General features: G+C 37.0%; 2 protein-coding genes across 4 annotated transcripts in view; one reads left to right on the plus strand and one right to left on the minus strand.

The window, feature by feature from the left end:
- Positions 1 to 160, minus strand: part of NUP37 (nucleoporin 37) — a 41321-nt gene extending 41161 nt beyond the window's left edge. The window contains exon 1 of one of the 2 annotated variants that reach the window (XM_043440423.1): positions 124 to 160. The gene's annotated coding sequence lies outside the window, so the exon portion shown is untranslated. Of the gene's footprint in view, positions 1 to 81 lie in introns of both variants that reach the window. The other variant, XM_043440422.1, reaches the window with a different exon arrangement.
- The window catches only part of LOC122423405 (PARP1 binding protein), a 61102-nt gene continuing 35049 nt past the window's right edge, over positions 83 to 26135 (plus strand). For both annotated transcript variants that reach the window (XM_043440419.1, XM_043440421.1), the window contains exons 1-4: positions 83 to 297; positions 3715 to 3894; positions 11349 to 11582; positions 14657 to 14764. In XM_043440419.1, coding sequence (XP_043296354.1) covers positions 3742 to 3894; positions 11349 to 11582; positions 14657 to 14764 — 495 coding nt within the window. In that variant the 5' untranslated portion in view covers positions 83 to 297; positions 3715 to 3741. The remainder of the gene's footprint in view (positions 298 to 3714; positions 3895 to 11348; positions 11583 to 14656; positions 14765 to 26135) is intronic.

The raw sequence follows: 26135 nt of genomic DNA on the forward strand, positions 1-26135 counted from the left end.
GAACTCCCAGGGATAGAGTGGAGGCGCGTGGCGGCCGGCAGCCGAGCACGAATGCCCCTTAAGCTCACGCGCGATACGCACCGGAGGGCGCCTGGAAGCGGCTAGAGCCGAACTGGTGCTCACCTTGGGCTGTTGCGGCGCGCGCCGGCTCTGCTTCCGGGTCAGAGGGCGGGGGCTGCGATTGGCTCCCGGGCCCTCCCGCGAGATTTAAAATGTAAACCCGCTATCTCTCAAACAGTCGCCCTTGTGCAGCCGGCGGGAGCTTTCTTCAGGGGATTTTGCACCTCCCCGAGCCAGGTGAGTGGCACTCTTCTTCTCGCCCGTCTGCATGCTTTAAGCTGCGACTTGTGAGGGTTCTTCGGTAACAGCGGAGCGCCATGTGGTTGCCTAGAGTAATATTTGTGCAGTGTTTTTGGTCCGGGGCCTGATTTTGGTCTGGGGGTGTTGAACAGAGTTCTTATATTCCATTAATGGAGCTGGAAGGTGCTGAGGGATCATCTGCTGACTGGAAGAATAAAGTCCACAGAGCCCTACTTAGATTAGTTAGTTAGGCAGGAAACCAGGCTTAGGTAAACTCCACTTTCGCCCTCTCCCTTTTACTTCCGCCCAAGGAACTGTTAGGACCTGCATTCCATGAGCAGCAACGATGCCCATTTTTTATTGAGCACCTCCTAAGTGCCCAGCACTAGGTCGATTATTTACTGTCTCACTAACGTCTCCTAGTTTTATGAACAAGGAAATAATATTTTCCATTTTACAGATGAATAAATTTATGCTCATCAGAGGTTTTAAATACTGAAGGACATACAGCCAGTAAATGGAGACCCTGGTATATCTCTTTTATCCATCTCACACTGGCTCCTCAGTGACATTTTCCTGCCTTATTTGCTGCAGTGCAGCTTGGAATCCAAATGACAAAAACAAGTGTTTATTATCGCTGCTATCTTCTACTACTCTTTGTATGTTGCAGCCTGACATTCAGAATACTTGCATAGTCATTGTCTCCTTGATTTCTGGAAGTATTCTACCTCTTCCTAGGCAGTCAGGGCTTATTGCTTGGGCTCACGCAGCCAGCTAGCTACTGAAAGAATCAAGGCTAGAGGCTTGGCGAACTGGTGGCACTGCCTGTTTTTGTGCAGCCAGTTCGTGAGCTAAGAATGGATTTTACTTGGTTGGTTGGTTGAAAAAAAAAAATCCAGCAGAGTAATATTTTATGATATGTGAAAATTTTGTGATCTTTAAATTTCTATAAAGTTTTGCTAAAGCCCAGCTGTGCTCATTTGTTTATGTATTGTCTGTGGCTAGTTTCACCCTGCAAGGTGAAGTGTGAATAGTTATAAGAGACTCTATGTCCTGAATGCCTCAAATGTTTACTGTTGGAACCTTTCCAAAAGTGTTGTGACTCCTGGATGAGATGGACTTTTATATGTGCCAGGCGTTGTTCTAAAAACTTATCTTGTACTTGCGTCTTTTACTTTTCACAAAACCCTCTCAGATAGTACTATTATTATTTTTGTTTTCAGTACGAGGAAGCTGAGGCAGAGAGGTAACATAACTTGGAGTTCTCACAGCTTGTAAGTGGTGGAGCCAGAATTCAGAACAGTCTAATTCCAGATTAGTTTTCATTCTTAGCAATCCGAACTCATAGTGTGTTTAAATGATACCAGTAAATAATTTACTACTAAAGATTGATTCTAGGCAAACTGATCATGTTACTGAAACTTTATTTCTTCACTTTATATTTTTTTCTTTTAAGAGATGAAGGTGATATTTTGAAGAGAATTTTACTGTTTACTTGGATTTGTATTTTTGTAGATACTTTATAGTCTTCTACCTGTATCTTTAAATTGCATCCCTGATTATGTCTGCAAATTATTGTTTTGTAAATGGCACATACCCATTTTTTTTTTTTTTTAATCATACAAACCCAAGATACCTAGTAAACATCCTGGATTCTGTTTATGTCATATAAAAAAAGAGAAAAAGATAACAGAGGAGTAAATTGATTGAATGTGAATAGTAAAATACCCAAAATAAGATAAGGGCATGTGACTATGTTGGAGACTAGGGTACTTAAAAGAAAGTAGGGGGAAAAAAAGGTGTAGTGATATAAAAGCACACTGCTTTTGGAGTTAGGAGTCTTGAATTTAGGTTTGTTTGGCCATTTGCTAACTCAGCAGCATAGGGTATCACTTTCTTCAGATGTAAAATGAGGATAATAACAGACCTTCCTCAGGACTCTTGTGAAGATTGAATGAGGTAATAAATATTAAGCTTTTGAAAAGTACCTGGCACCAAGAAACCTTCTAAATATTAGCTATTATTGTTTTGGTTGTCTATTGCAGTGTAACAGACTACTCTGAAGTTGAAGTGGCATTAAACAACAGCTATTTTAAATGTTTATGATTCTGAGGATCAACGATGAGGGCTGGACTCAGCTATGTGGTTCTGCTGGTCTTGTCTAGGATCATTTTGGGTGCTGTATGTCATCTGACAGGTTGATTGGGTCTAGATAATCTGTGATAGCCTCACTCACACGTCTGTTCGTGGTGCTGGTTATCAACTGGAGTACCTATCAGCTGGTTCTCCTCCACACAGCCTTTCCAGCAGGCTAATTTTGCAGTTCTTCATGTGGTATTCTGAGAGCAGTGAGAGAGTAAGAGCTAAAACTGTAGGCTTGTGTCAGGAGGCCCCCAAGATTACCCCAGGTTGGATAATTTGCTAAGAGGACTCAAAGGACTCAGCATATAGTTGTACTCATGCTATAATATATTACAGCAAAAAGATGCCAGGCAAAATCAGCAAAGGGAGAAGGTACATGGGGGTGAACTCCAGGAGAAATAAAGCACAAACTTCCAAAAGTCTTCTTTTAGGGGAGTCACACAGGATATAGTTAATTCTCCCAGCAACAAGTTATGACAGCACATGAAATGTTGTCTGTCAGGGTAGCTTTTTAGAGATTCAGTGCCCAGGCTTTTTACTGGGGTTTGAACATGTAGATATCTTTCTATGTTCCCAAATTCTAGACTAAAAAGAAAAGCCTATCAGCATAAGCTATATTGTTTGTACAATTAGTTTAAGTGCAATGAACCGTTCTTACTGAAAATCTTTCTGAAATCCTAAGTTCCCAGATGCCAACCAAGGGCCAACCCTGTAAACATGCTTTTTAAAAGATAGTAGTCTGGCCTGCCACATTAACTCTTTCTGCATGGGCCTTTGAGAACTAGATCCAGGCTTGGAACTCCTGTGATGTCATTCTTGCCACATTCTATTGATCAAATCAAGTTACAAGGCTAACCCAGATTCAAAGCGGTCGAAAATAGACCACCCCTTTTGCGATAATACAGGGATGGGAGGAAATTGACTTTCTTTGTTTAGTCTTCTGCCATAGATATTACCATCTATCTCAAAATAAATATTTTTAAAAATACAGCTCACTATGTTTGTGTCTATAATCATGTTTGCAGAATTTGCCTTTATCTGTTTTGTATTTTCAGATTGATTGTTGGATTTCATTATTTTACAAGATTTGGTTTAAGAAAACTAAAGGAGAGAAAAATATGATTGGGTAGAAGTTGTATTACTCTGTTTTTCTAAATTTAATTAAAAGCAGTCGTAGTAAATATGAAATGACCTCTTGTTCACTATTTTTCTCTTATTCTCCTTCCTTACACATGTTAAATATTATTTTCTAATTAAAATATGGCTTTTTAGCATTGCATTCTGTCCTACATTAAGAGGATGGCTGGGCTTAATCAGAAGTCTATCTTGGATATGATTAAAGAGTTCAGAAGGAACTGGCACACTCTTTGTAACTCTGAGAGAACTACTGTGTGTGGTGCAGACTCCATGCTCTTGGCATTGCAGCTTTCCATGGCAGAGAACAACAAACAGGTTAGTAGACTGTATTTAGGTTAACTTTTTTTAAAAAGTGAATTTTGGTTGCTGCCCATTTGAATAAGCTTAATTGCATTAATTTCTGGGCAATATGTGTCCTTCTATGATAATGTCATTATACTATATTCACAAGTGCCTCTGCACGTCTGTGTCAAAATATTGCAATTGGATTTGAAATGTTTTGTTAATTTGTCAAAACTGAAGCTCTTATATGTATAATTTAATGTGTGACATGCACATTTGATGTTTAATTTATAATTTTAAGGTAAACATACAACTATTATGATTATTATGGTTAAAAATTATTTTTGTAAGACTTCTGTAAAAAGTTCTAGAAGGCACACATAAATAATGTTTATTTAAATGTAATCCAAGTATTTTATGACTCATTTCAGACTCTGTGGTATAGATTAATTATTCCTAAGCCAGGCTGTGAAGCAGAATCACTCGGGAGGGCTTTTAAAAGGTACTGGCTCCTGTGCCCTAATCTTAGACACTGATTTTCCTGAACCTTCACTGAGACCCTGGAAATTGTCTTATTTTTTTAAGCAAACTTTTAATCTTTTTAATCTGAAGTGGTTTTTGCACAGTTGGCTTGGGCCAAAAGAGTGTTTGGAGTAAGCTCTACCTAACATCTCTACCTTGAGAGATGTTCAGATGAGAGAAGGATGAATGTAGGCTGAAGTGCTAAGGAAAGTCTTCTTGGACTTTACATAATATACTTAAAAGGAGGGAAGTCTTTGGATAGGAAGAATTTAAAGAAGTGGTGAAGGAAGGAGATAATCAGTTCAGAGGAAGCATCCAGGGGGATTAAAATCATGATGGTTTGAAAATGGTCAGGAGACTTAACATTATCTCGACTAGAGAAGAAAATTTTTGAAGGGTAAAATGTTTTCAATGGGCTAGATAGTGAGATGACATTCTGATGAATTATTTTAATTCTATATGTGAGTAGTTCCCAGACTTTTGAATTTCATATACTAGTAAAATTTCCCTCTCAAATTAGACATTGACAGATTTGAATATTTCTCATGTTAGCACATAAAGCCATTGAGAAAAAATAGTGACTAGAACCATCATTTTGAAAAAGGAAGAATAATTTAACACCTAAAAATTAGGAATTTTAAATGGTGCTTAAGTACACCTTTTAAAGGATACCTTTTGAGATATCTTTTTCTTAAACTGTCTATTCGTATCCTATGCTTATCTTGTTCAATTGCTAAATCGTGTCTGTCTCTTTGGTACCCCGTGCCAGGCTTCCTTGCTTATTTTACTGTTGACTTATTTTTGCCTCTTTCTTACTCTTTGAAAAGAGTTCTACGTGTATTTTAGATGCTCTCTTGTACACTTTGTCGATATCTTTCAGTGTGTTCCATTTACCCATGTTCACTGGATATACTTCCCTTATGTCCAGTGCAGTTCAGTCGCTCAGTCGTGTCCGACTCTTTGGGACCCCATGGACTGCAGCACGCCAGGCCTCCCTGTCCATCACTAACTCCTGGAGTTTACTCAAACTCATGTCCATTGAGTTGGTGATGCCTTCCAGCCATCTAATCCTCTGTTGTCCCCTTCTCCTCCCACCTTCAATCTTTCCCAGCATCAGGGTCTTTTGAAATGAGTCAATTCTTCGCATCAGGTGGCCAAAATATTGGAGTTTCAGCTTCAACATCAGTCCTTCCAATGAATATTCAGGACTGATTTCCTTTAGGATAGACTGGTTGGATCTCCTTGCAGTTCAAGGGACTCTCAAGAGTCTTCTCCAACACCATAGTTAAAAAGCATCAATTCTTCAGTGCTCAGCTTTCTTTATAGTCCAACTCTCACATCTGTACACGACTACTGGAAAAACCATAGCCTTGACTGGATGGAGTTTTGCTGGCAAAGTGATGTCTGCTTTTTAATATGTTATCTAGGTTGGTCATAACTTTTCTTCCAAGGAGCAAGTGTCTTTTAATTTCATGGCTGCAGTCACCATCTGCAGTGATTTTGGAGTCCAAAAATATAAAGTCAGCCACTGTTTCCCCTTCTATTTGCCATGAAGTGATGGGACCGGATGCCATGATCTTAGTTTTCTGACTGTTGGGCTTTAAGCCAACTTTTTCACTCTCCTCTTTCACTTTGATCAGGAGGCTCTTTAGTTCTTCGCTTTCTGCCATAAGGGTGGTGCCATCTCTCTGTATATCCAAGGTTATTGATATTTCTCCCAGCAATCTTGATTCCAGCTTGTGCTTCATCCAGCCCAGCGTTTCTCATGATGTACTCTGTCAACCTCTCTACTGAGTCTTACTCTGGTATGGTCAAGTACTTGCTGAAACCTTGCTGTTCCATTACTGTCCACATCAGTTTTTAAAGGTAGATTACATTGTTTGCTCCTTGAACTTACCAACCTAACCTTCCGTTGTTTCTCAGTCACTGAAACTGGACACCCAAGGAACATCATAGGGCCTCTTTCCTTTGTTCCCCTTGGCAATTCATTTCCAAATCTTGCGAAATTTACTGCATGAGTATTTAAAAAAGAATACGTCCTTCTTTAGTAATCTGGAGAAGTGGTGCTAAGGTAAATAATAGATTACAAGGATATTGTAATATTGTAATGCAGTGGGCTAGCTGAAGGTTACACCTTGGTGACCACGCACTCGAAAATAAGAGAGAGAAAATGAAATTATTAAGAATCGTTATTGTATAGTGATTGAGGAGGGGTGTTCTGGAATCAAACAGATTGTATCTAGATTACCTCTTTTCTTGGTTTATGAATAATTAAAAATATATCCACAAGCTAAGTGAAATATACCCTGAAGGAAATTTAATTCTCATTGTAAAAATTTTGACATACTAAAATATTCAATCCAAGTCATTTTTTCTTTGGGATTTGCCTGTGTAGAGTTCACTCAAGATCTCTTTCTCTTTGTTAATTTTCTATTTGTTAATTCTCTTAATTTACTGAAAATTCAGGCTCTGGGTGGGAAAGAAGAGGAAAGATGAAATGCAACTGAACTTTTTGCAATCCGTGTGTATATATGCACGTTTGCAGTGGAGATGGTGGATTGTGGGTCAGTTTTGCTTTACCTCTTCGTGTGCAGAGTCAGCTCAAGCGTTCCATCTGTGCTTAGACTTTGTCACTTGGCAGTGTGCAGCATCCACCTGCCTGCAGGTGTGTTCAGATGTAGCAGATAGTAAGGTGGACTTGGTTGTACATATCCTTCATCTGTATTTTCCATCCTGTGCTTTGAGCTTTAGGTTTTTAATTCTCTGAAGTTTAAGAATAGAAGTCCCTAAAGTATAGTCTTTACAACTGAATTTGACTACGGTAAAACCTTTGAATACCTGGTTGTTAGTCTGTTTATTGGTGTGTTTGTGTTCTTAACTGCTTTGGTGGGGAGAAAGAAAATAACCTTTGGGTTTCAGGGTTTTGGCATATTTTCTGATCAGGGGAGATATTTTAGCTTAAATAATGTGACACATCTCTATCAGTTTTATACCACTAAAGATTTAACCTATAATAGATTCATTGAGAATTTTCAACTTCATTATATGGCAGATATGTATAACTTCATTGTTGCTATTTAGTTGCTCAGTCGTGTCCAACTCTTTGCGACCCCATGGACGGTAGCCTGCCAGGCTTCTTTGTCCATGGGATTCTCCAGACAAGAATACTGGAGTGGATTGCCTTTCCTTCTCCATAACTTCATTACTACATTGCAAATAAAATTTTAGCCTTTCCTTTCTTTGGAATTGGTTCTATAGTTTTAATTTGTGTGGCCATTGCCCTATTAAGGCTATTTTTCAACTTAACTAGCCTTAAGAACCGTACAAATATTCTTTTGAATGAAACAAAGATATTAATTTTATAACTTCATGGAAAGCTGTCATAGCACCTGTGGTTGACCGTCAGATTTGAAAATGATCCAATAGTGACATAACAAATAAGAAGAAACAGTTTTAAAAATTGCATTCTATTTATCTACCACCCGTCCGGCAATAAACAGTTATTTTACATTGAATAAAAAAAGAGAAAGGAAACTGACAGTTTTGATTGCTTACAGTTTATCAGGTGTTATTTAGTCTGTACAATCTTACTTTATAACCAAGGACGCTGACTCAGGGATTTCAGTATCTTACTCAAGGTCGTACATCCAATTAATGCTCTTAGGTAAGCTTGCTATCTTTTCTCTTTCAATAACAAGAATTCCAGTTAGTTAAAAATGTAAAGTTTATTTAAAATTTTGAATAATTATACAAGTGACTTCGGTAAAATGTAAAAAGTACAGGTACTCTGATAAGTGTAACTAGATTTTTCTCGTTTTATTCTTGTGAAATACAGTCCTTCTTATGTCCATCAGAGAACTAAAGCATTGAACGTTTTGAACTTCCTTCAGATATTCGCCAGCTGGCATGTTTTCTTAGCAAAACATTTTCTGATTTGACCGCAAACTCTCTCAGTTAGTTGTTACTGGTTTGAATAATAGAATATGCTGTCATGATGGGCACCTGATCGTGAAAACTGATATTTGGAGTGCATTTTTATTTGGATTTAAAATGTTTTTACAATCCCAGTATAAACACTGTTAATATAGTCGAAACCTTTTCTCACAAGATCAAGAACTCGTATAGTTTTACTTTTGTTATAGTCATTAGGATAGGACTTCCCAGGTGGCACAGTGGTAGAGAATCCGCCTGCCAATGCAGGAGACACAAGAGACATGGGTTCAGTCCCTGGGTTGGGAAGATCCCCTGGAGAAGGAAATGGCAACCCACTCCAGCATTCTTGCCTGGAAATTCCATGGACAGAGGAGCCTGGCGGGCTACAGTCCATGGGGTTGCAAGGAGTCAGACACAACTGAGGACTGCACAGTCATTAGGATGAAATCTGTACATTTATGTTAGGCAAAATCTTTATTTATTTTTAACATGAAGGTTGTTATTCCAAAATAGTTTTTAGGAATTTTTGAGATATAACAGTTTAGTTTTGTAACTCTAAATAATTGGATTAATTTAGCTAATTAATTAATTAATTAATTAAATTAATTAGTTTAACTAAATAGCATTTGGAAATTTTATGGTGTGTAAGTAACATTTGTGGGATTGGTAAGTAAAGTATACAATTTTGATGCAATGCTGAGAAATTACAAATCTGTCTTATATCTGGGTTATGGGTCCAGTGTTTGAGAGTTACTGATTTTTTTTTTTTTTGGTTGTGCATTGAACTAACTTCATGAAATATAATTAATTTTAATAATTTTTATATAACAGATCCTTACTTTAAAGACAATAAAGATAATTTTCTTAGTTGCTCCCATATGGATAAATAAAGAGTTAATTATTTTAAGGCAGTTTGGGCACCTTGTCTTAAATTTGGATATTAGTTAGAAAATATGGCTAATTTTTACAAAAGATACAGAGATTTGAAAGAATCAGATATGTAGAAAGTAACATATTATTTGGCTTCCTTTTATTTCTTTCTATTAATCTTCATTGGCTAAAGATGATGTTACAATTTAGTTCCAATAAATAGTGCTATTTAAATACCCACCCATTTTTAAATGCTATTAATGGAAAGATATTGGTGTTAGCAAAAAATGCTAACATACGTATTAAATTTAACTGTGTAAGAGGGCAGCAAAATATATTTCTCAAAACCATGTAGAGATACTTAAAAATATTTGTTACTCATCCTGCATTGGAAAGCAGTAGTTATATATATATATTTTTTTTAACTAAATTAGGCCTAGCATGTTTTGGAGGGCATCACTGTTAATATCTGGGATACTTAAGTGGAACAGAATGCAGTCAATTAAAAAAAAATCTTCAACATGTCCACTGAGATAATTTATTATGAAGATACTGAAGAAGAGGAAAAAAAGAACAATTTTGCCTATTTAGTAACATATGACAACTTATAGAAAGAAACCTGAACTGTTGCTTTTTAGCATTTGTTTGTGGTAGTTAAGTGTGATGATAAGCAGGGAAGTTTCAAAATTCTTCACTGACCCTAAATTTTAGCAGATATTTTAGCTTCCCTGGAAATAGTAATAAAACCTAATTTTTAAAAATTGAAGTTTTATGATCATGCTTTAAGACTAACATTTGGGATAATGTAGTATGTATGAATATAGTATGGCATTAAAGTTTTAAATAAGAGACTAAAAATACCTTAGCAAAAAGAACTAAAAGGAATCTATTTCCTCAATCAATAGCACTTAAGTACAGCTCACTACTCACCCATCCTCCCCCACATTTGGTAGAAGAAATTTAGTAAGGTTCAGGAAATAAGATGACTATATTTGTTAAGGGTTTCCTTTGTGGCTTTGATGTTAAAGAATCTTCCTGCAGTGCAGGAGACCTGGGTTCGATCCCTGGGTGGGGAAGATCACTTGGAGAAGGGAATGGCAACCCACTCCAGTATTCCTGCCTGGGAAATCCCATGAACGGAGGAACCTGACAGTCTACAGACCATGGAGTTTCAAAGGACTGGACACAATTAAGTGACTAACACTTTCACTTTCTTTCCTATTTGTTAACTTTGTCATGTGCAAACTTTTTATGGTTGATAGTATTTTTAAAAATCAACAAAATCTTTTTCTTTTATATCAGGTTTTAATATTATTCTTTAGTTTAACTTGGATGTTCTTTTAAAACCCAGTGGAATTCAATGTAGAGTTTTCTATGACAAAATTCAATTTGTAACATTCAGAAAACAAAGATTATGGCATCTGGTCCCATCACTTCATGGCAAATAGATGGGGAGACAGTGGAAATGGTGGCAGACTTTATTTTTTGGGCTCCAAAATCACTGCAGATGTTGACTGCAGCCATGAAATTAAAAGACACTTACTCCTTGGAAGGAAAGTTATGACCAACCTAGACAGCATATTAAAAAGCAGAGACATTACTTTGCCAACAAAGGTCCATCTAGTTAAGGCTTTGGTTTTTCCAGTGGTCATGTGTGGATGTGAGAGTTGGACTATAAGAAAGCTAAGCATTGAAGAATTGATGCTTTTGAACTGTGGTGTTGGAGAAGACTCTTGAGAGTCCCTTGGACTGCAAGGAGATCCAACCAGTCCATCCTAAAGGAGATCAGTCCTGGGTGTTCATTGGAAGGACTGATGCTGAAGCTGAAACTCAATACTTTGGCCACCTGATGTGAAGAGCTGACTCATTTGAAAAGACCCTGATGCTGGGAATGATTGAAGGCGAGAGGAGAAGGGGACCACAGAGGGAGGGTAAGATGGTTGGATGACGTCACCGACTCAATGGACATGAGTTTGAGTAAACTCCAGGAATTGGTGATGGACAGGGAGGCCTGGCATGCTGCAGTCCATGGGTCCTAAAGAGTTGGATACGACTGAGCGACTGAACTGAACTGAACTGATCTTAATTGTAAGTTAATGAGTAACTAGCATCCAACTTAATCATTTTATTTTTGGTAATTTTTTACTTTTATTCTCTTCCAGCATAGTGGAGAATTTACAGTCTCTCTCAGTGATATCATATTGACCTGGAAATACTTTCTACATGAGAAATTAAACTTACCAGTTGAAAATATAAAAGTGGTTGACCATTATGATGACATCCGGAAGATTTATGATGATTTCTTAAAGAATAGTAACATGTTAGATCTGATTGATATTTATAAAAAATGTAGTGATTTGACTTCTAATTGTGAAAATTATGCAAATATATCTCCTGTAAGTATTTTTTAAATAATTCTGTCTCAATTGAATTAAAATTTGGCTAGATTTATTTTTATTTTAAGTGATGGTATTAGTATTTACAGTAACTTGATAATGCTTTTGCTTTTTGGATCATATTAAGAACAGAAAATTTTGCTACCTGAAAGCTAGTCATTACTTGAGGGAAATATTTTGGTGGTAAATTTTGTTGAACTTGTGTTATTAATATTTTGTTAAATTATAAGAACAGCTACTTATTAGATCAAAACATTGTTAATAAATCAATACCAAATGTGTGATTTCTTTTTGAATTATGTCAAGGATTGCTATTGTATTTTACTTTCTTGGTTTAGGGTGCATTTGGCGTATATAGTATAAATAATTGCTATGACTATGGATTAATATTTTTTTTACTAAGGTGGAGTATGATTTAATGAGAATGTTAAGTATGATACACTATGCATGAGGTAATATTCTATTCCTTTTTTGCAGACATATTCATTGCCTTATTTTTTAATAGAGTATGAATTTTAAAGTTAATGGAGTATCATCCTTCATAGCTTGGTTGATAAACTATTCTAGAATATATTTGAATATATCAGTATGTTTTAACATATTGAAAATATATTTCTTTATCTTAACACTTACCAGGTGCCACTAAAGAAGTAATTAAACAGTGGTAATAAAAGAAAATAATTGTAGCCATAATTAGAAGGAAATGTTTACTGGAATTTCTAAGATAATAAACTATTTTACGTATGGCAAAAACCACTACAATACTGTAAAGTAATTAGCTTCCAACTAATAAAAATAAATGGAAAAAAAATAAATTAAAAAAAAAACTATTTTACAAATTTTTCTTTTCACTAACTTGGCAGTAGTGTTTTGGCTTCTTAGAATAGAAACCTCAACAATAACAGTTGTTTAGGATAATGGAAGTTTGCTTTATTCTTTTGTAAAAAATGTCTAAAGGTAAGTAAGCATCTAGGACTTGTATGATTGGTTCATGGTTATCAGATACCTAGGTGTTTTCTGTCACTCTGCCCTCTCTCCCATCTTAGTTCTTCACTTCTACCCTCAAGATCATTTGTGGTTCAAGGTAGTTGTTGGAGCTCCAGATGTTGCATCAGCATTTCTTGCAGCAGGAAGTAGTAAGGGAGGACAGTCTCTTTTCCTTTTAAGTGGTGTAGCTCTTTGGATTCCATCTCACTAGCCAAAGCCTAGTCACATGGCCACACCAAGGTGCTAGCCAGGATGGAGAATATAGTTGTTATTCGGTGTAGTAACATGCCAGAAACAAAAAGAAAGCTCAGATACTAAGGAAGAAGGGGAGAATGGATACTGGCAGGTGGTTTGTTGACCTTTGCCTCATTGGGCCATCATGAAAATCCTCGCCCTTTTGTAACTTTCTCAAAATACATGCATGTATATGCATACCCTGGCATACACACCCCTGCCATAATAAGGATACTTGTGAGTGAAGACAGCTTTTTTTTAAAATTCCCCTCTAGTTATATTTTATTTGCTTGCTTTTAGAGACGATTTTTAACTATTTTTCACAAAGTTCACTTAGAGAGACTAATGAAACACAAGTTTTAGATTGTAGGAATAATAAGAATTTCTGAAAAGCCAGTTAGAGTATTATCTGCCTGAGGTCTTTGTTTTCATTTTATCCTTTGCCTCTAAGTTCTCTAACAAGTTCCTTCATTTAAGTGAATTAACTAACAGTGTGAGTTATATAAGGTTCCATATTTGAAGATGTTCTGCCTCCCAATATCAGTATGTCTCCTCTGCAGAACATCAGGAAAGAAGTGGGAGCTGCTGAGATAGTAATATATGAAGTAGAAAATTTTCTGCATTTAAATCTTAGAAGACCAACAACTTGATAACTTATGTTACTCAAAGGAAACCTGCAGTGAGGAAAAAGTGAGCAGGAAAATACCTTTAGATTGATTTTTTAAAAATATGCTGAATATCTTAATTTAAAGTATCTTTAAAGATACATATTCAGAAAGTTCTAAAGATTTCTGAATTTAAAGATCCTGAAATTTCATGATCCTGATAAGCATTCTTTGTTAATGATTTATTGTAGTCTAAATAAGGAAGAACTATAAGAAGTTAAGATAAAGATAATGCAGGGAAGTTCTGGGAACATAATTTGAATGATGCCCCTCTCCCTTTTATTTCCTACTTTTATAATTCCTCTCCTGAGGGATATGGATGCAGGGCCCCATGGGCATCTAGAAGCATAACGTGAAGTTGCTCAGTTGTGTCCAACTCTTTGTGACCCCATGGACTGTAGCCTACCAGGCTTCTCCGTCCATGGGATTTCCCAGGTAAGAATGCTGGAGTGGGTTGCCATTTCCTTTTCCAGGGGATCTTCCCAACCCAGGAACTGAAGCCCAATCTCTTGCATTGCAGACATACTCCTTCACTGCAGGCAGATTCCTGTACTGCAGGCAGATTCTTCACCAACTGAGCTATGAGGAAAGTGCTGAGAAGAGTTTAGCAGTCCTTAGAGATCTCGGGAAGGTCAATAAATGCTTACTGTGAGTGTGCCAGGGTTTTCTGACTCTCAGGAAGCCATTAAGTAGCCCAACAGATGGTCTTACTGTTGGTGAGGCTTGAGAGACCACAAAAAGACTTTCTCAGCCTAAGCAGGTGACTGGCAGCATGTTTATTTCTCTATAGTCAGCTGAACCTCAAAGAACTAGTGAAAAAAACTCTTTGGGACTCAGCTGACTGTTTAGGTATATTAAATGATGACAGTTCTATGAATAATGGAAGTTGAAATGATCTCTACTCCTTATGGGGGCTTCCCAGGTGATGCTAGTGATAAAGAACCTGCCCGCCAATGCAGGAGATGCAGATTCAATCCCTGGGTCAGGAAGATCCCTGGAGGAGGGCATGGCAACCCATTCCAGTATTCTTGCCAGGAGAATCCCATGGACAGAGGAGCCTGGCAGGCTACAGTCCATGGGGTCGCACAGAGTCAGACACGACTGAAGCGACTTAGCACACATGTACTACTCTATGGAGCAGCAGTGGAATTCTCAGCTGATTGTAGTAATATTGTGTAATTCTTACAGAGTTGCCTATTGGATTTTCTGTCTGGCAGAGAGTATGCAGTAGCTGATGAGACTGATCTTTCTAAACCAGCATCACCAATGAGTAAACACAACCAGGAAAATGAAAAGGTATGGATAAACTGAGTAAATTAAAGCTGGATATGGTCCTCTTCAAATCACTATGAATTTGATTGTATATTACAGTTATTTCTTTTTGTTACTTTTTACAAGTTTTTAATTTATTGCGTAAAAATACATTTGCAAAGAGTAGTACATTAGAGACTGGCAAGAGCATGATATTAGTAATAATCAGTTTATTGTTTTATACTATGGTAACAGGCAGTGTGCAAAATAGGTATCTCTCTAAGTATCAGAAAAGTAGTTAAAGATGCAGATTGCCAGAGTTCTTTGATTTTTGTATTTGGTATACTTCCCAGTTAGCATTTTAAATGGTTGATTCTTAGGAGGGATATGTACAATTGAAAAATGTGTCCTCTACTCTTTGCAGCAGAATAACTGATGTATCCTGAGTTCTGATAACAGGATTTGTTGTGCAAACAAACCATAGAAAAATAATACAGGCTTTGTCTAATGTAATTTGCCTTCAGTTGAACAGTATGCTAGATTCCTAATTACAGTAGTAATCCCTCACCTTTTTTTTTTTAAAAAACTGCTCCTTGAAGCTTGTGGAATCTTAGTTCTCAGACCAGGGATTGAATCCTGGCCCTCGGCAGTGAAAGTACGGAGTCTTAAAAACTGGACTACCAGGATATTTTCCAGATTGCGGTTTTAAAAATATATTTTATCACTATGGGATTCCCTGGTAGCTCAGATAGTAAAGAATTTTACTGTAATGTGGGAGACCTGGGTTTGATCCCTGGTTTGGGAAGTTACTCTGAAGAAGGGAATAGCAACCCACTCCAGTATTCTTGCCTGGAGAATCCCATGGACAGTCCATGTGGTCGCTAAGAGTCAGACATGACTGAGTGACTAACCCTCAGGTAAATACCTGTATGACTACTTTTTAAGCTGAATAATGTACTTTATGGTCTTCCCAGGTGGCTCAGTGGTAACAAATCCGCCTGCCAAGCAGGAGATGTGAGTTTGATCCCTGGGTGGGGAGTATCCCCTGGAGGAGGAAATGGCAACCCACTCCAGTATTCTTGCCTGAGAAATCCCGTGGATATAGGAGCCTGGTAGTCTACAGTTCATGTGGTTGCAAAAGAGTTGAACACAACCTGGTGACTAAACAGTAGGAACAATGTGGTGTATATCTGCATCTAATATGTTTTCTGTCCCATATGAAAGTTAAATTGCTGACATCATGACACTTAAGCCCTAAAATATTTCAGCATATTATTTCCTGAAAATGAGGGCAGAACTACAATACCATTATCATGTACAAGAAAACTGAAATAGTCCCTAATATCATCTATTTACTAAACTTCCAATTCAAATTTCTCCACTTGTCCCCATAATGAGTTTTATGTCTCTTTAGATTTCTTAGCATTTCCTTCTTTTTTTTTTTTTTGTTATTTTTCTGTTGAGTTCCTACTGGTATTATTTAACTTCTTCCTCTATGTCCAATAAACTGGAAACACCTAACTGCTTGCTTAGATTGAGGTTTAACATTTCCTAATAACCATATGCTGAGTATTTCAATTTGTATCATACCAGAAGATTTGCCTTTTTGTTCAAAAGGTAAATAATTCACCTGCCAATGCAGGAGACCCGGGTTTGATCCCTGGTTTGGGATGATCCCCTGGAGAAGGGCGTGGCAACCCACTCCAGTATTCTTGCCTGGAGAATCCCATGGACAGAGGAGCCTGGTGGACTTCAGTCCACGGGGTCTCAAAGAGTCTGACACAACTAAGCGACCGATACACAAGAGACACAAACTCAAGTTGTCCTGAGTTTGTGAGGTCTTTCCAATATAAAGATGTAGTTTTTCTTTTGCTGTCAAAAAAGATCTAGTGATAGTCTGACACTGTAAATATCCTGTCTCCCTATAACCTTTCACCAAATGGTTTTGAACATACATTGATAATCCTGGTCTGAATCAGTTATTTTTTTAGAATTTGCAGAATGGTTAGTTTCCAAGTCTGTCATGTCTTTGCACTAATTTGCTGTCATTTCTCAGTGAAGAAGAGCTTTATCTCATTAACTGGGATGAAGTACAGTTCCCTAAAAATGGCAGGATCACTATTTAATTCTTTCCCTTTAATTACCAGTTTAGTAGTTAGTGTAATAGTTACTTATAGGAAGCAAATTAGATATGTTTTATTTTCTTTCTCTTTTTATGTGTGTTTATATTATTGTGTACTTAACGAATTTTTATTTACTCAGAATTTTAAAATCAATTAGTAATCTTTGGGGCTAAAAATGTAGGGGTCCACTTCAATTTGGGTCCTCTTAGACTTTTAAGCACTTCCTTCTTTTCTGGTACAAGAAAATATCCAAGCCCACCTTTGACTGTGTCCTGCTTAGGAATAGTTTCTTTTAGTGATTGTAACTGTTCTCTTGCTTGCTTGTTTTTTCCTCCTACCTTGACAAGATGCTTACCAAATTGCCTCATCTTTTCTTATGATACTTAAGGAGTACTTTCATACCTCAAGACGGTAGATCACTTACAGATATATCTTAAAGGCTACAGCCAGAAAGCAATAGTTGTTATTGTGCCTTTTATTTAAGAGGAGTGAACTAATTTATACATGTAAAATGACCTAAATGACCAGCAGTGAGGTCCTGCCTGTTCCAATGGAAAATCCTTATAAGGAGCCTCTTAAAAAATTGTGTCTTATGTGGAAAATGGGTAGATTGTACAGCTTTTATCCCAGTTTTTCTCTATTTACTAGATGAATTTATGGAAGGGATATAATAGGTCTTTGTTAGAAGTAACAGAAAGAAATTATAAAAGTGATTAAGAGAGCTCAAATAATGGGGTTTATGCCAGTTGCATATAAGGATCCAGCATAACTCAAAGACCCTGATATTTGTAGCATCAAATACTGGGAGTGAATTATGTAAAGTTATCATCACTAGACTTATTTTACAATAAAAAATTATCTTAAAGGGATAACCATGAAAAAGGATTTTATTAACAGCCTACATGAAAACTGGAACGAACTTTTTATGTACTTGGTACATAGAAACTGAAGGCCTTCATTGTAAGTCTTTAGTTTTTTATGTTAAAAAAAGGGAACCCTCTTACACTGTTGGTGGGAATGCAAACTAGTACAGCCACTGTGGAGAACAGTGTGGAGATTTCTTAAAAAACTGGAAATAGAACTGCCATACGACCCAGCAATCCCACTGCTGGGCATACACACCGAGGGAACCAGAATTGAAAGAGACACGTGTACTCCAGTGTTCATCGCAGCACTGTTAACAAGAGCTAGGACATGGAAGCAACCTAGATGTCCATTGGCAGACGAATGGATAAGAAAGCCATTGTACATATACACAATGAAATATTACTCAACTATTAAAAAGAATACATTTGAATCAGTTCTAATGAGGTGGGTGAAACTGGAGCCTATTATACAGAGTGAAGTAAGTTAGAAAGAAAAACACCAATAGAGCATATTAACACATATATATGAAATTTAGAAAGATGGTAACGATGACCCTATATGCGAGACAGCAAAAGACACAGATGTAAAGAACAGACTTTTGGGCTCTGTGGGAGAAGGCGAAGGTGGGATGATTTGAGACAATAGCATTGAAACATGTATATTACCATATGTGAAATAGATCGCCAGTCCAGGTTAGATGCATGAGACAGGGCACTCAGGGCCGGTGCACTGGGATGACCCGAGGGATAGGATGGGGAGTGAGGTGGGAGAGGGGTTCAGGATGGGAACACATGTACACCCATGGCTGATTTCATGTGAATGTATGGCAAAAACCACTACAATATTGTAAAGTAATTAGCCTCTGATTAAAAACAAAAAAAACAATGGTAGTTTCTTAGTGTTAATCCTCTACTTTTTATCTTTTGCCTTCTAGGATTATATTTTCTGAGAGATTTTTATCCACCAGTTAGCTGATGGATTAGATTTTATGAGGACTATTGAAGTAACAGCCATCCTCTCAACCAATTTTCTGTTACTTGCAGAATTCTAGTTTTTCTTTTGCAGAGTTTTTTGGAAGGTAATATATTTCTATTAAAATTCCAAAGTAAGTTTTTGGACTGTAGTCTTGCAAAGATATATTTTGATTACCAAGTGTGCCTACTAATGCCACATCAGTTCCTCAAGTAGATGAATGGAATGAATTGGAGAAACAATGTTTTTGTTTCCTTATTTTATTTTACTTCATTTTATTTTTCCCTGAAGTATTAAACTATTGCCTTAGAAATTCTGAAGTAATGAAGGGAAAAATAGAATAAAGGCCACAAAAGAAAATAATCAGTTAAATAAAAAATTCTATGAGTATATTAGTTCTAGTCCAATTTTTTTGTTCCTTAAATGTAAGAATTTATGTATTGACAAAGAAATAAAAAAATACTTGTATAAATTTTAATCTCAACTTAGAGAAACTGACTTTCTTCAAATTAAGATTGAGTATATATGCTTTTCAATAATAGTTAAGGGATAAGAAAAGAAACTTGAAGTTTTCAGAAAGTTTAAATAAAATCGTTCAACTTCTAAACAAACATTGCAAGTATTTTGTGGTATGGATAGAATCAGTTTATTAAACAAATAAATGGAACAGTATCTTTATTTTTGGTATCTTGGTTAAAGTTTCAATCTTGTGGATTTTTTCAATTTAAGCCCTTGCTTCTGGATATCATAACTATATTTATGTGGAATGCTTTTCCAGAGAGCCACTTTAAAACCCACTTGCAAATACAAGAGCAGGGAAACCATAACTGCCATGTTATCTGACCATAATGATAGGGATAGATTTCCAATTGTAGCCATGAGTTAAAAGAAACACTCTAACTGTGAGGACTCCAAGATGTTTTTGCCTGATGTTTTCCTAACATCACAAAAGGACAGAATTTGCTAACCCTAAAGAAAATCTCTATGGCTGGAGATGTGGGAGTTTAAGCCCTGGTTTTATACACAGTGAGGATCAGACATATACATATTGGTAAACTCTCATTGTTTTTGGACAGCAGAAACACAGTGAAACAGAGACTGCATGAAATTAGAAAAGAGTAAAAAAGTTTCTGATTACAATGTCTCTTCTCTGCTTTCATTTTTGGGAATTTGTGTCACCCTTTCTGTATGTTTTAGACACTGTTGCACTGTGAGGTTAAAATGGAAACTTTTGTATTATAGATTCACATGATGGATTATGATTTACTGTGAAAATAGAGATAAAAGGACTTTTGAAATAAAGCCAAAAACTATGTTGTACCTTTTATTAAAATAAAATTTTAGAGTAGATCTTAAAGATGATTTTAATTTAGTTGTACCTTAGTATGTTTCTTTGTAAGCCAATGTAATAAAAAATATGTAAGCACTAATTTGATCCCAGATAAGGGCTTCCCAGGTGATGCTAGTGGTAAAGAACCCACCTGCCAACGCAGGAGACATAAGAGACATGGATTTGATCCCTGGGTCCGGAAGATCCCTTGGAGGAGTGCGTGGCAAACCACTCCAGTATTCTTGCCTGGAAAATTCCATGGACAGAGAAGCCTGGTGAGCTATGGTGCATTGGGTTGCAAAGAGTCAGACATAACTGAAGTGACTTAGCACACAGTTTTTAATAATAGTTTCAATTTTAAAATAATCTAAAAGGGGCAGCTACATGTATTAGTTTTTCCTTCATTTACCATTGAATAAAAGCAGATTGAGAACCTATTAATAAAAATGGAATAAGTACCTGCTATAATGCCAGTCATTCTTTTAGGCCCTGAGGATACATCATTTGCTCTCATGGAACCCATAAAGTAGTAGAAAGACTTAAGAAAACAAAATATTAGCAAGTATTGATACTTATGTAGAGAATAATAATTGACTGATATGCAGAGTTATAACGTGATAAGAAGGAGAATATGTGAATTGCTGCTTTACACTGGAAAATCAGAGATCCTCTCCGCATAGGTAACATTTAGTATCTTTAATATTTAAGAAAAATAATTTCATAGGGTCCCAATCTGATCACATGGATCACAGCCTTGTCTAACTCAATGAAACTATGCCATGCCATGTGGGGCCACCCAAGACGGATGGGTCATGGTAGAGAGGTCTGACAGAATGTGGTCCACTGGAGAAGGGAATGGCAAACCACTTCAGTATTCTTGCCTTGAGAACCTCATGAACAGTATGAAAAGGCAAAAAGGACACTGAAAGATGAACTCCCCAGGTCAGTAGGTGCCCAATATTGCTATTGGAGATCAGTGGAGAAATAACTCCAGACAGAATCAAGGGATGGAGCCAACGCAAAAACAACACCCAGTTGTGGATGGGGCGGGTGATAGAAGCAAGGTTCGGTGCTGTAAAGAGCAATATTGCATAGGAACCTGGAATGTTAGGTCCATGAATCAAGGTAAATTGAAAGTGGTCAAACATGAGAAGACAAGAGTGAACATCGACATTCTAGGAATCAGCGAACTAAGATGGACTGGAATGGGTGAATTTAATTCAGGTGACCATTATATCTACTACTGTGGAGAGGAATCCCTTAGAAGAAATGGAGTAGCATTCATAGTCAACAAAAGAGTCCGAAATGCAATACTTGAATGCAATCTCAAAAACAACAGAATGATCTCTGTTCGTTTCCAAGGCAAACCATTCAGTATCACGGTAATCCAAGTCTATGCCCTGACCGGTAACACTGAAGAAGCTGAAGTTGAACAGTTCTGTGAAGACCTACAAGACCTTCTAGAACTAACACCCAAAAAAGATGTCCTTACATTATAGGGGACTGGAATGCAAAAGTAGGAAGTCAAGAAACACCTGGAGTAACAGGGAAATTTGGCCTTGGAGTATGGAATGAAGAAGGGCAAAGGCTAATAGAGTTCTGCCAAGAGAACACACTGGTCATAGCAAACACCCTCTTCCAACAACACAAGAGAAGACTCTACACATGGGCATCACCAGATGGTCGACACTGAAATCAGATTGATTATATTCTTTGCAGCCAAAGATGGAGAAGCTTGATACAGTCAGCAAAAACAAGACCGGGAGCTGACTGTGGCTCAGATCATGAACTTCTTATTGCCAAATTCAGACTTAAATTGAAGAAAGTGGAGAAAACCACTAGACCATTCAGGTATGACCTAAATCAAATCCCTTATGACTATACAGTGGAAGTGAGAAATAGATTTAAGGGACTAGATCTGATAGAGTGCCTGATGAACTATGGACTTAGGTTTGTGACATTGTACAGGAGACAGGAATGAAGACCATCCCCAAGAAAAAGAAATGCAAAAAAGCAAAATGGCTGTCTAAGGAGGCCTTACAAATAGCTGTGAAAAGAGGGGAAGCGAAAAGCAAAGGAGAAAAGGAAAGATATACCCATTTGAATGCAGAGTTCCAAAGAATTGCAAGGAGAGATAAGAAAGCCTTCCTCAGCGATCAGTGCAAAGAAATAGAGGAAAACAATAGAATGGAAAAGACTTAGAGAGCTCTTCAAGAAAATTAGAGATACCAAGGGAACATTTCATGCAAAGATGGGCTCAATAAAGGACAGAAATGGTAGGGACCTAACAGAAGCAGAAGATATTAAAAAGAGGTGGCAAAAATACACAGAATTGTACAAAAAAGATCTTCATGACCCAGATAATCACGATGGTGTGATCACAAACCTAGAGCCAGACATCCTGGAATGTGAAGTCAAATGGGCCTTAGGAAGCATCACTACGAACAAAGCTAGTGGATGTGATGGAATTCCAATTGAGCTATTTCAAATCCTGAAAGATGATGCTGTGAAAGTGCTCCACTCACTATGCCAGCAAATTTGGAAACATCAGCAGTGGCCACAGGACTGGAAGAGGTCAGTTTTCATTCCAATCCCAAAGAAAGGCAATCCTAGAGAATGCTCAAACTACCGCACAATTGCACTCATCTCACACACTAGTAAAGTGATGCTTAAAATTGTCCAAGCTAGGCTTCAGCAAAACCTGAACCGTGAACTTCCAGATATTCAAGCTGGTTTTAGAAAAGGCAGAGGAACCAGAGATCAAATTGCCAACATCCTCTGGATCACTGAAAAAGCAAGAGAGTTCCAGAAAAACATCTATTTCTGCTTTATTGACTATGCCAAAGCCTTTGACTGTGTGGATCATAATAAGCTGGAAAAGTCTTCAAGAGATGGGAATATCAGACCACCTGACCTGCCTCTTGAGAAACCTATATGCAGGTCAGGAAGCAGCACTTAGAACTGGACATGGAACAACAGATTGGTTCCAAATAAGAAAAGGAGTACGTCAAGGCTGTATACTGTCACCCTGCTTATTTAACTTATAGACAGAGTACATAATGAGAAACGCTGGGCTGGAAGAAGCACAAGCTGGAATCAAGATTGCCGGGAGAAATATAAATAACCTCAGATACGCAGATGACACCACCCTTATGGCAGAAAGTGAAGAAGAACTAAAGAGCCTCTTGATGAAAGTGAAAGAAGAGAGTGAAAAAGTTGGCTCAACATTCAGAAAACTAAGATCATGGCATCTGGTCCCATCACTTCATGGCAAATAGTTGGAGAAACAATGGCTGACTTTAGTTTTCCGGGCTTCAAAATCACTGCAGATGGTGATTGCAGCCATGAAATTAAAAGACACTTACTCCTTGGAAGGAAAGTTATGACCAACCTAGACAGCATATTAAAAAGCAGAGACATTACTTTGTCCACAAAGGTCCGTCTAGTCAAGGCTATGGTTTTTCCAGTGGTCATGTATGGATGTGAGAGTAGGACTGTGAAGAAAGCTGAGCACTGAAGAATTGATGCTTTTGAACTGTGGTGTTGCAGAAGACTCTTGAGAGTCCCTTGGACTGCAAGGAAATCCAACCAGTCCATCCTAAAGGAAATCAGTCCTGAATATTCATTGGAAGGACTGATGTTGAAGCTGAAACTCCAATACTTTGGCCACCTGATGCGAAGAACTGACTCATTTGAAAAGACCCTGATTCTGGGAAAGATTGAGGGCAGGAGGAGAAGGGGACGACAGAGGATGAGATGGTTGGATGGCATCACCGACTCAATGGACATGGGTTTGGGTGGACTCTGGGAGTTGGTGATGGACAGGAAGGCCTGGCGTGCTGCGGTTCATGGGGTCGCAAAGAGTCGGACATGACTGGGCAGCTGAACTGACTGACTGAATATTCAAACTGTTTGTTTTAATCAAGTTTGCTTAAATTATATTTTGAGTCCATATTTAAGGTGACCTTTTCTTGTCCATTGAGATTTTTAAAAATTGACCTTGACTGCCTCCCATGTTTCAAGAATTGTTTTTTTTTTTTTAACAAGAAGCTTAAGTAATCCCAAAGCATGTTATCTTTAAAATTGCTTTTAAGATGTATATGAACTTGAAGCTTCTTAATAATTGTCTAAGAAACTTCCTATTGATTTGTAAGTTTTTACTTCTCCCTTTTAACTCTTTTGTGCTTATTAATTTTAATGAGATTAGACAGAATACGAAGAAATCTTAATTTTAATAAGGAAAATATTTTCTTAGAGTTTACAGATGATAAATTGTTGAACCTTTAGCTAAGTTATCAGTCACTGCATAGTTTATGAATTTCATAAGTTTTGAATGTATGTTGAGGTTAGCCTTTCTGAGTCCATTTTCCTAAGGTAATAGCCAAGGGGAGGATTTCAAGTGAAGATTCTGAGAGAAACATGTAAGAATTTAAAAAAAGAAAATAAAAACAGGATTCCAGAGCAGGGTGAAAGTAGTTGAAAGGGTGAGAATAAGAAGAGAATACATACAGGTAATTTAATTTTGATGAAATCCAGTTTATCAATTTATTTTCCTTTTACGGTTGTACCTTTGGTGTCATGTGTTTGACTCTTCCCAATTCAAATTTAGTGGGGGAGATCAGTCCTGGGTGTTTATTGGAAGGACTGATGCTGAAGCTGAAACTCCAGTACTTTGGCCACCTGATGCGAAGAGTTGACTCATTGGAAAAGACCCTGATGCTGGGAGGGATTGGGGGCTGGAGGAGGAGGGGACAACAGAGGATGAGACGGCCGGATGGGATCACCGACTCGATGGACTGGGTTTGAGTAAACTCCGGGAGTTGGTGATGGACAGGGAGGTCTGGCGTGCTGCGATTCATGGGGTTGCAAAGCAACTGAACTGAATTGAATTCAAATTCATGAAGATATTCTCCTGTTTTCTTCTGGTACATTTAGGTCTGTGGTCTATCTACTTTGAGTTAATTTTTATAAAAGGTGTGAGGTGTATTTGTCTTATATGTAGATGACTAATTGCCCCCATTCTCTGAGTTGGGTGCCTTCCTGGACTGTTCTGTTTCACTTATCTGAGTGTCTGTCTCTTTGTAAATACTGTGCTATTTTTTTTTTTTTTAACAGTTTTTATTTACTTATTAAGAAGAAATATTTATAATCTCAAGTTTGAGAAGGCTTCTTAAGACCGAGAAAACAAAATGATTAGGGAAAAGATGAATGAATTTAATCATTACAAAGCATAAAATTTCTTGACCTGTTCTGTTAACAGTAGTAAAAATTAAGCAACAGACTGAGAGATCTTTGCCGGGGTTTAAAAAGAGCTACTGTTTATTAACAGTATTATTATATAAGAAATTTCTTATTATTATAAGAAAGTAAACAAATTACACAATAGAAAGTTATGCAAGCAAAAACCACTACACTACTGTAAAGCCTCCAACTAATAAAAATAAATGGAAAAAAAAGTAAAAAAAATAATAAAAAGATAAAAAAATATTAACTTATAAAAAAAGAAAGTTATGCAAAAGAAAGAGCTGTCAATTAATATATATAAAAAAAAGATGGCCACCATAATTTTAAAAAGATGCCTAGTCTTCCAGGTTATCAGAGGAAATCGGTAAAAATTTAAAAGTTTTATAATGCTAAGCATTGGCCAGGGTATAGGAAAATGGGAACTCTCCTATACTGTTGGTGAGTGTATAAGTAGGTACAAGTGAACGACACTTGGCAGTATTTATTAAAATAATAAAAAAAGTAGTACAGTAAAAACACTCAACATGTATCCTGGGAGATCAGCATCAGAATACACATGCAGCAATGTTTATAATAAAAACTTGGAGGAGTCTAAATGATTCTCATTAGGGGAATGACTAAAGTGTAATATTTTTATATCAGAATGTTTATATTAGTATTTATATGAAGACAGGTTAAGTTCATCTTTATAGGACTGAAAACTTCCTGATACTCATTATGTAATATTTTTTCCTTTTTTTCACAGAAGGTGGAATTAAATTGTAACATATTAGCAATTTACAATAAGGTTTGTGTGTTTTCCAAGAATATATATACTCCTGTGAGAAGTCTTTCCATTAAAACATATTTTCCACTATATTTAAAGTATCTCTTAAAAAAT

Source organism: Cervus canadensis, chromosome 21, assembly GCF_019320065.1.
Source record: "Cervus canadensis isolate Bull #8, Minnesota chromosome 21, ASM1932006v1, whole genome shotgun sequence".
NCBI lineage: Eukaryota > Metazoa > Chordata > Mammalia > Artiodactyla > Cervidae > Cervus > Cervus canadensis.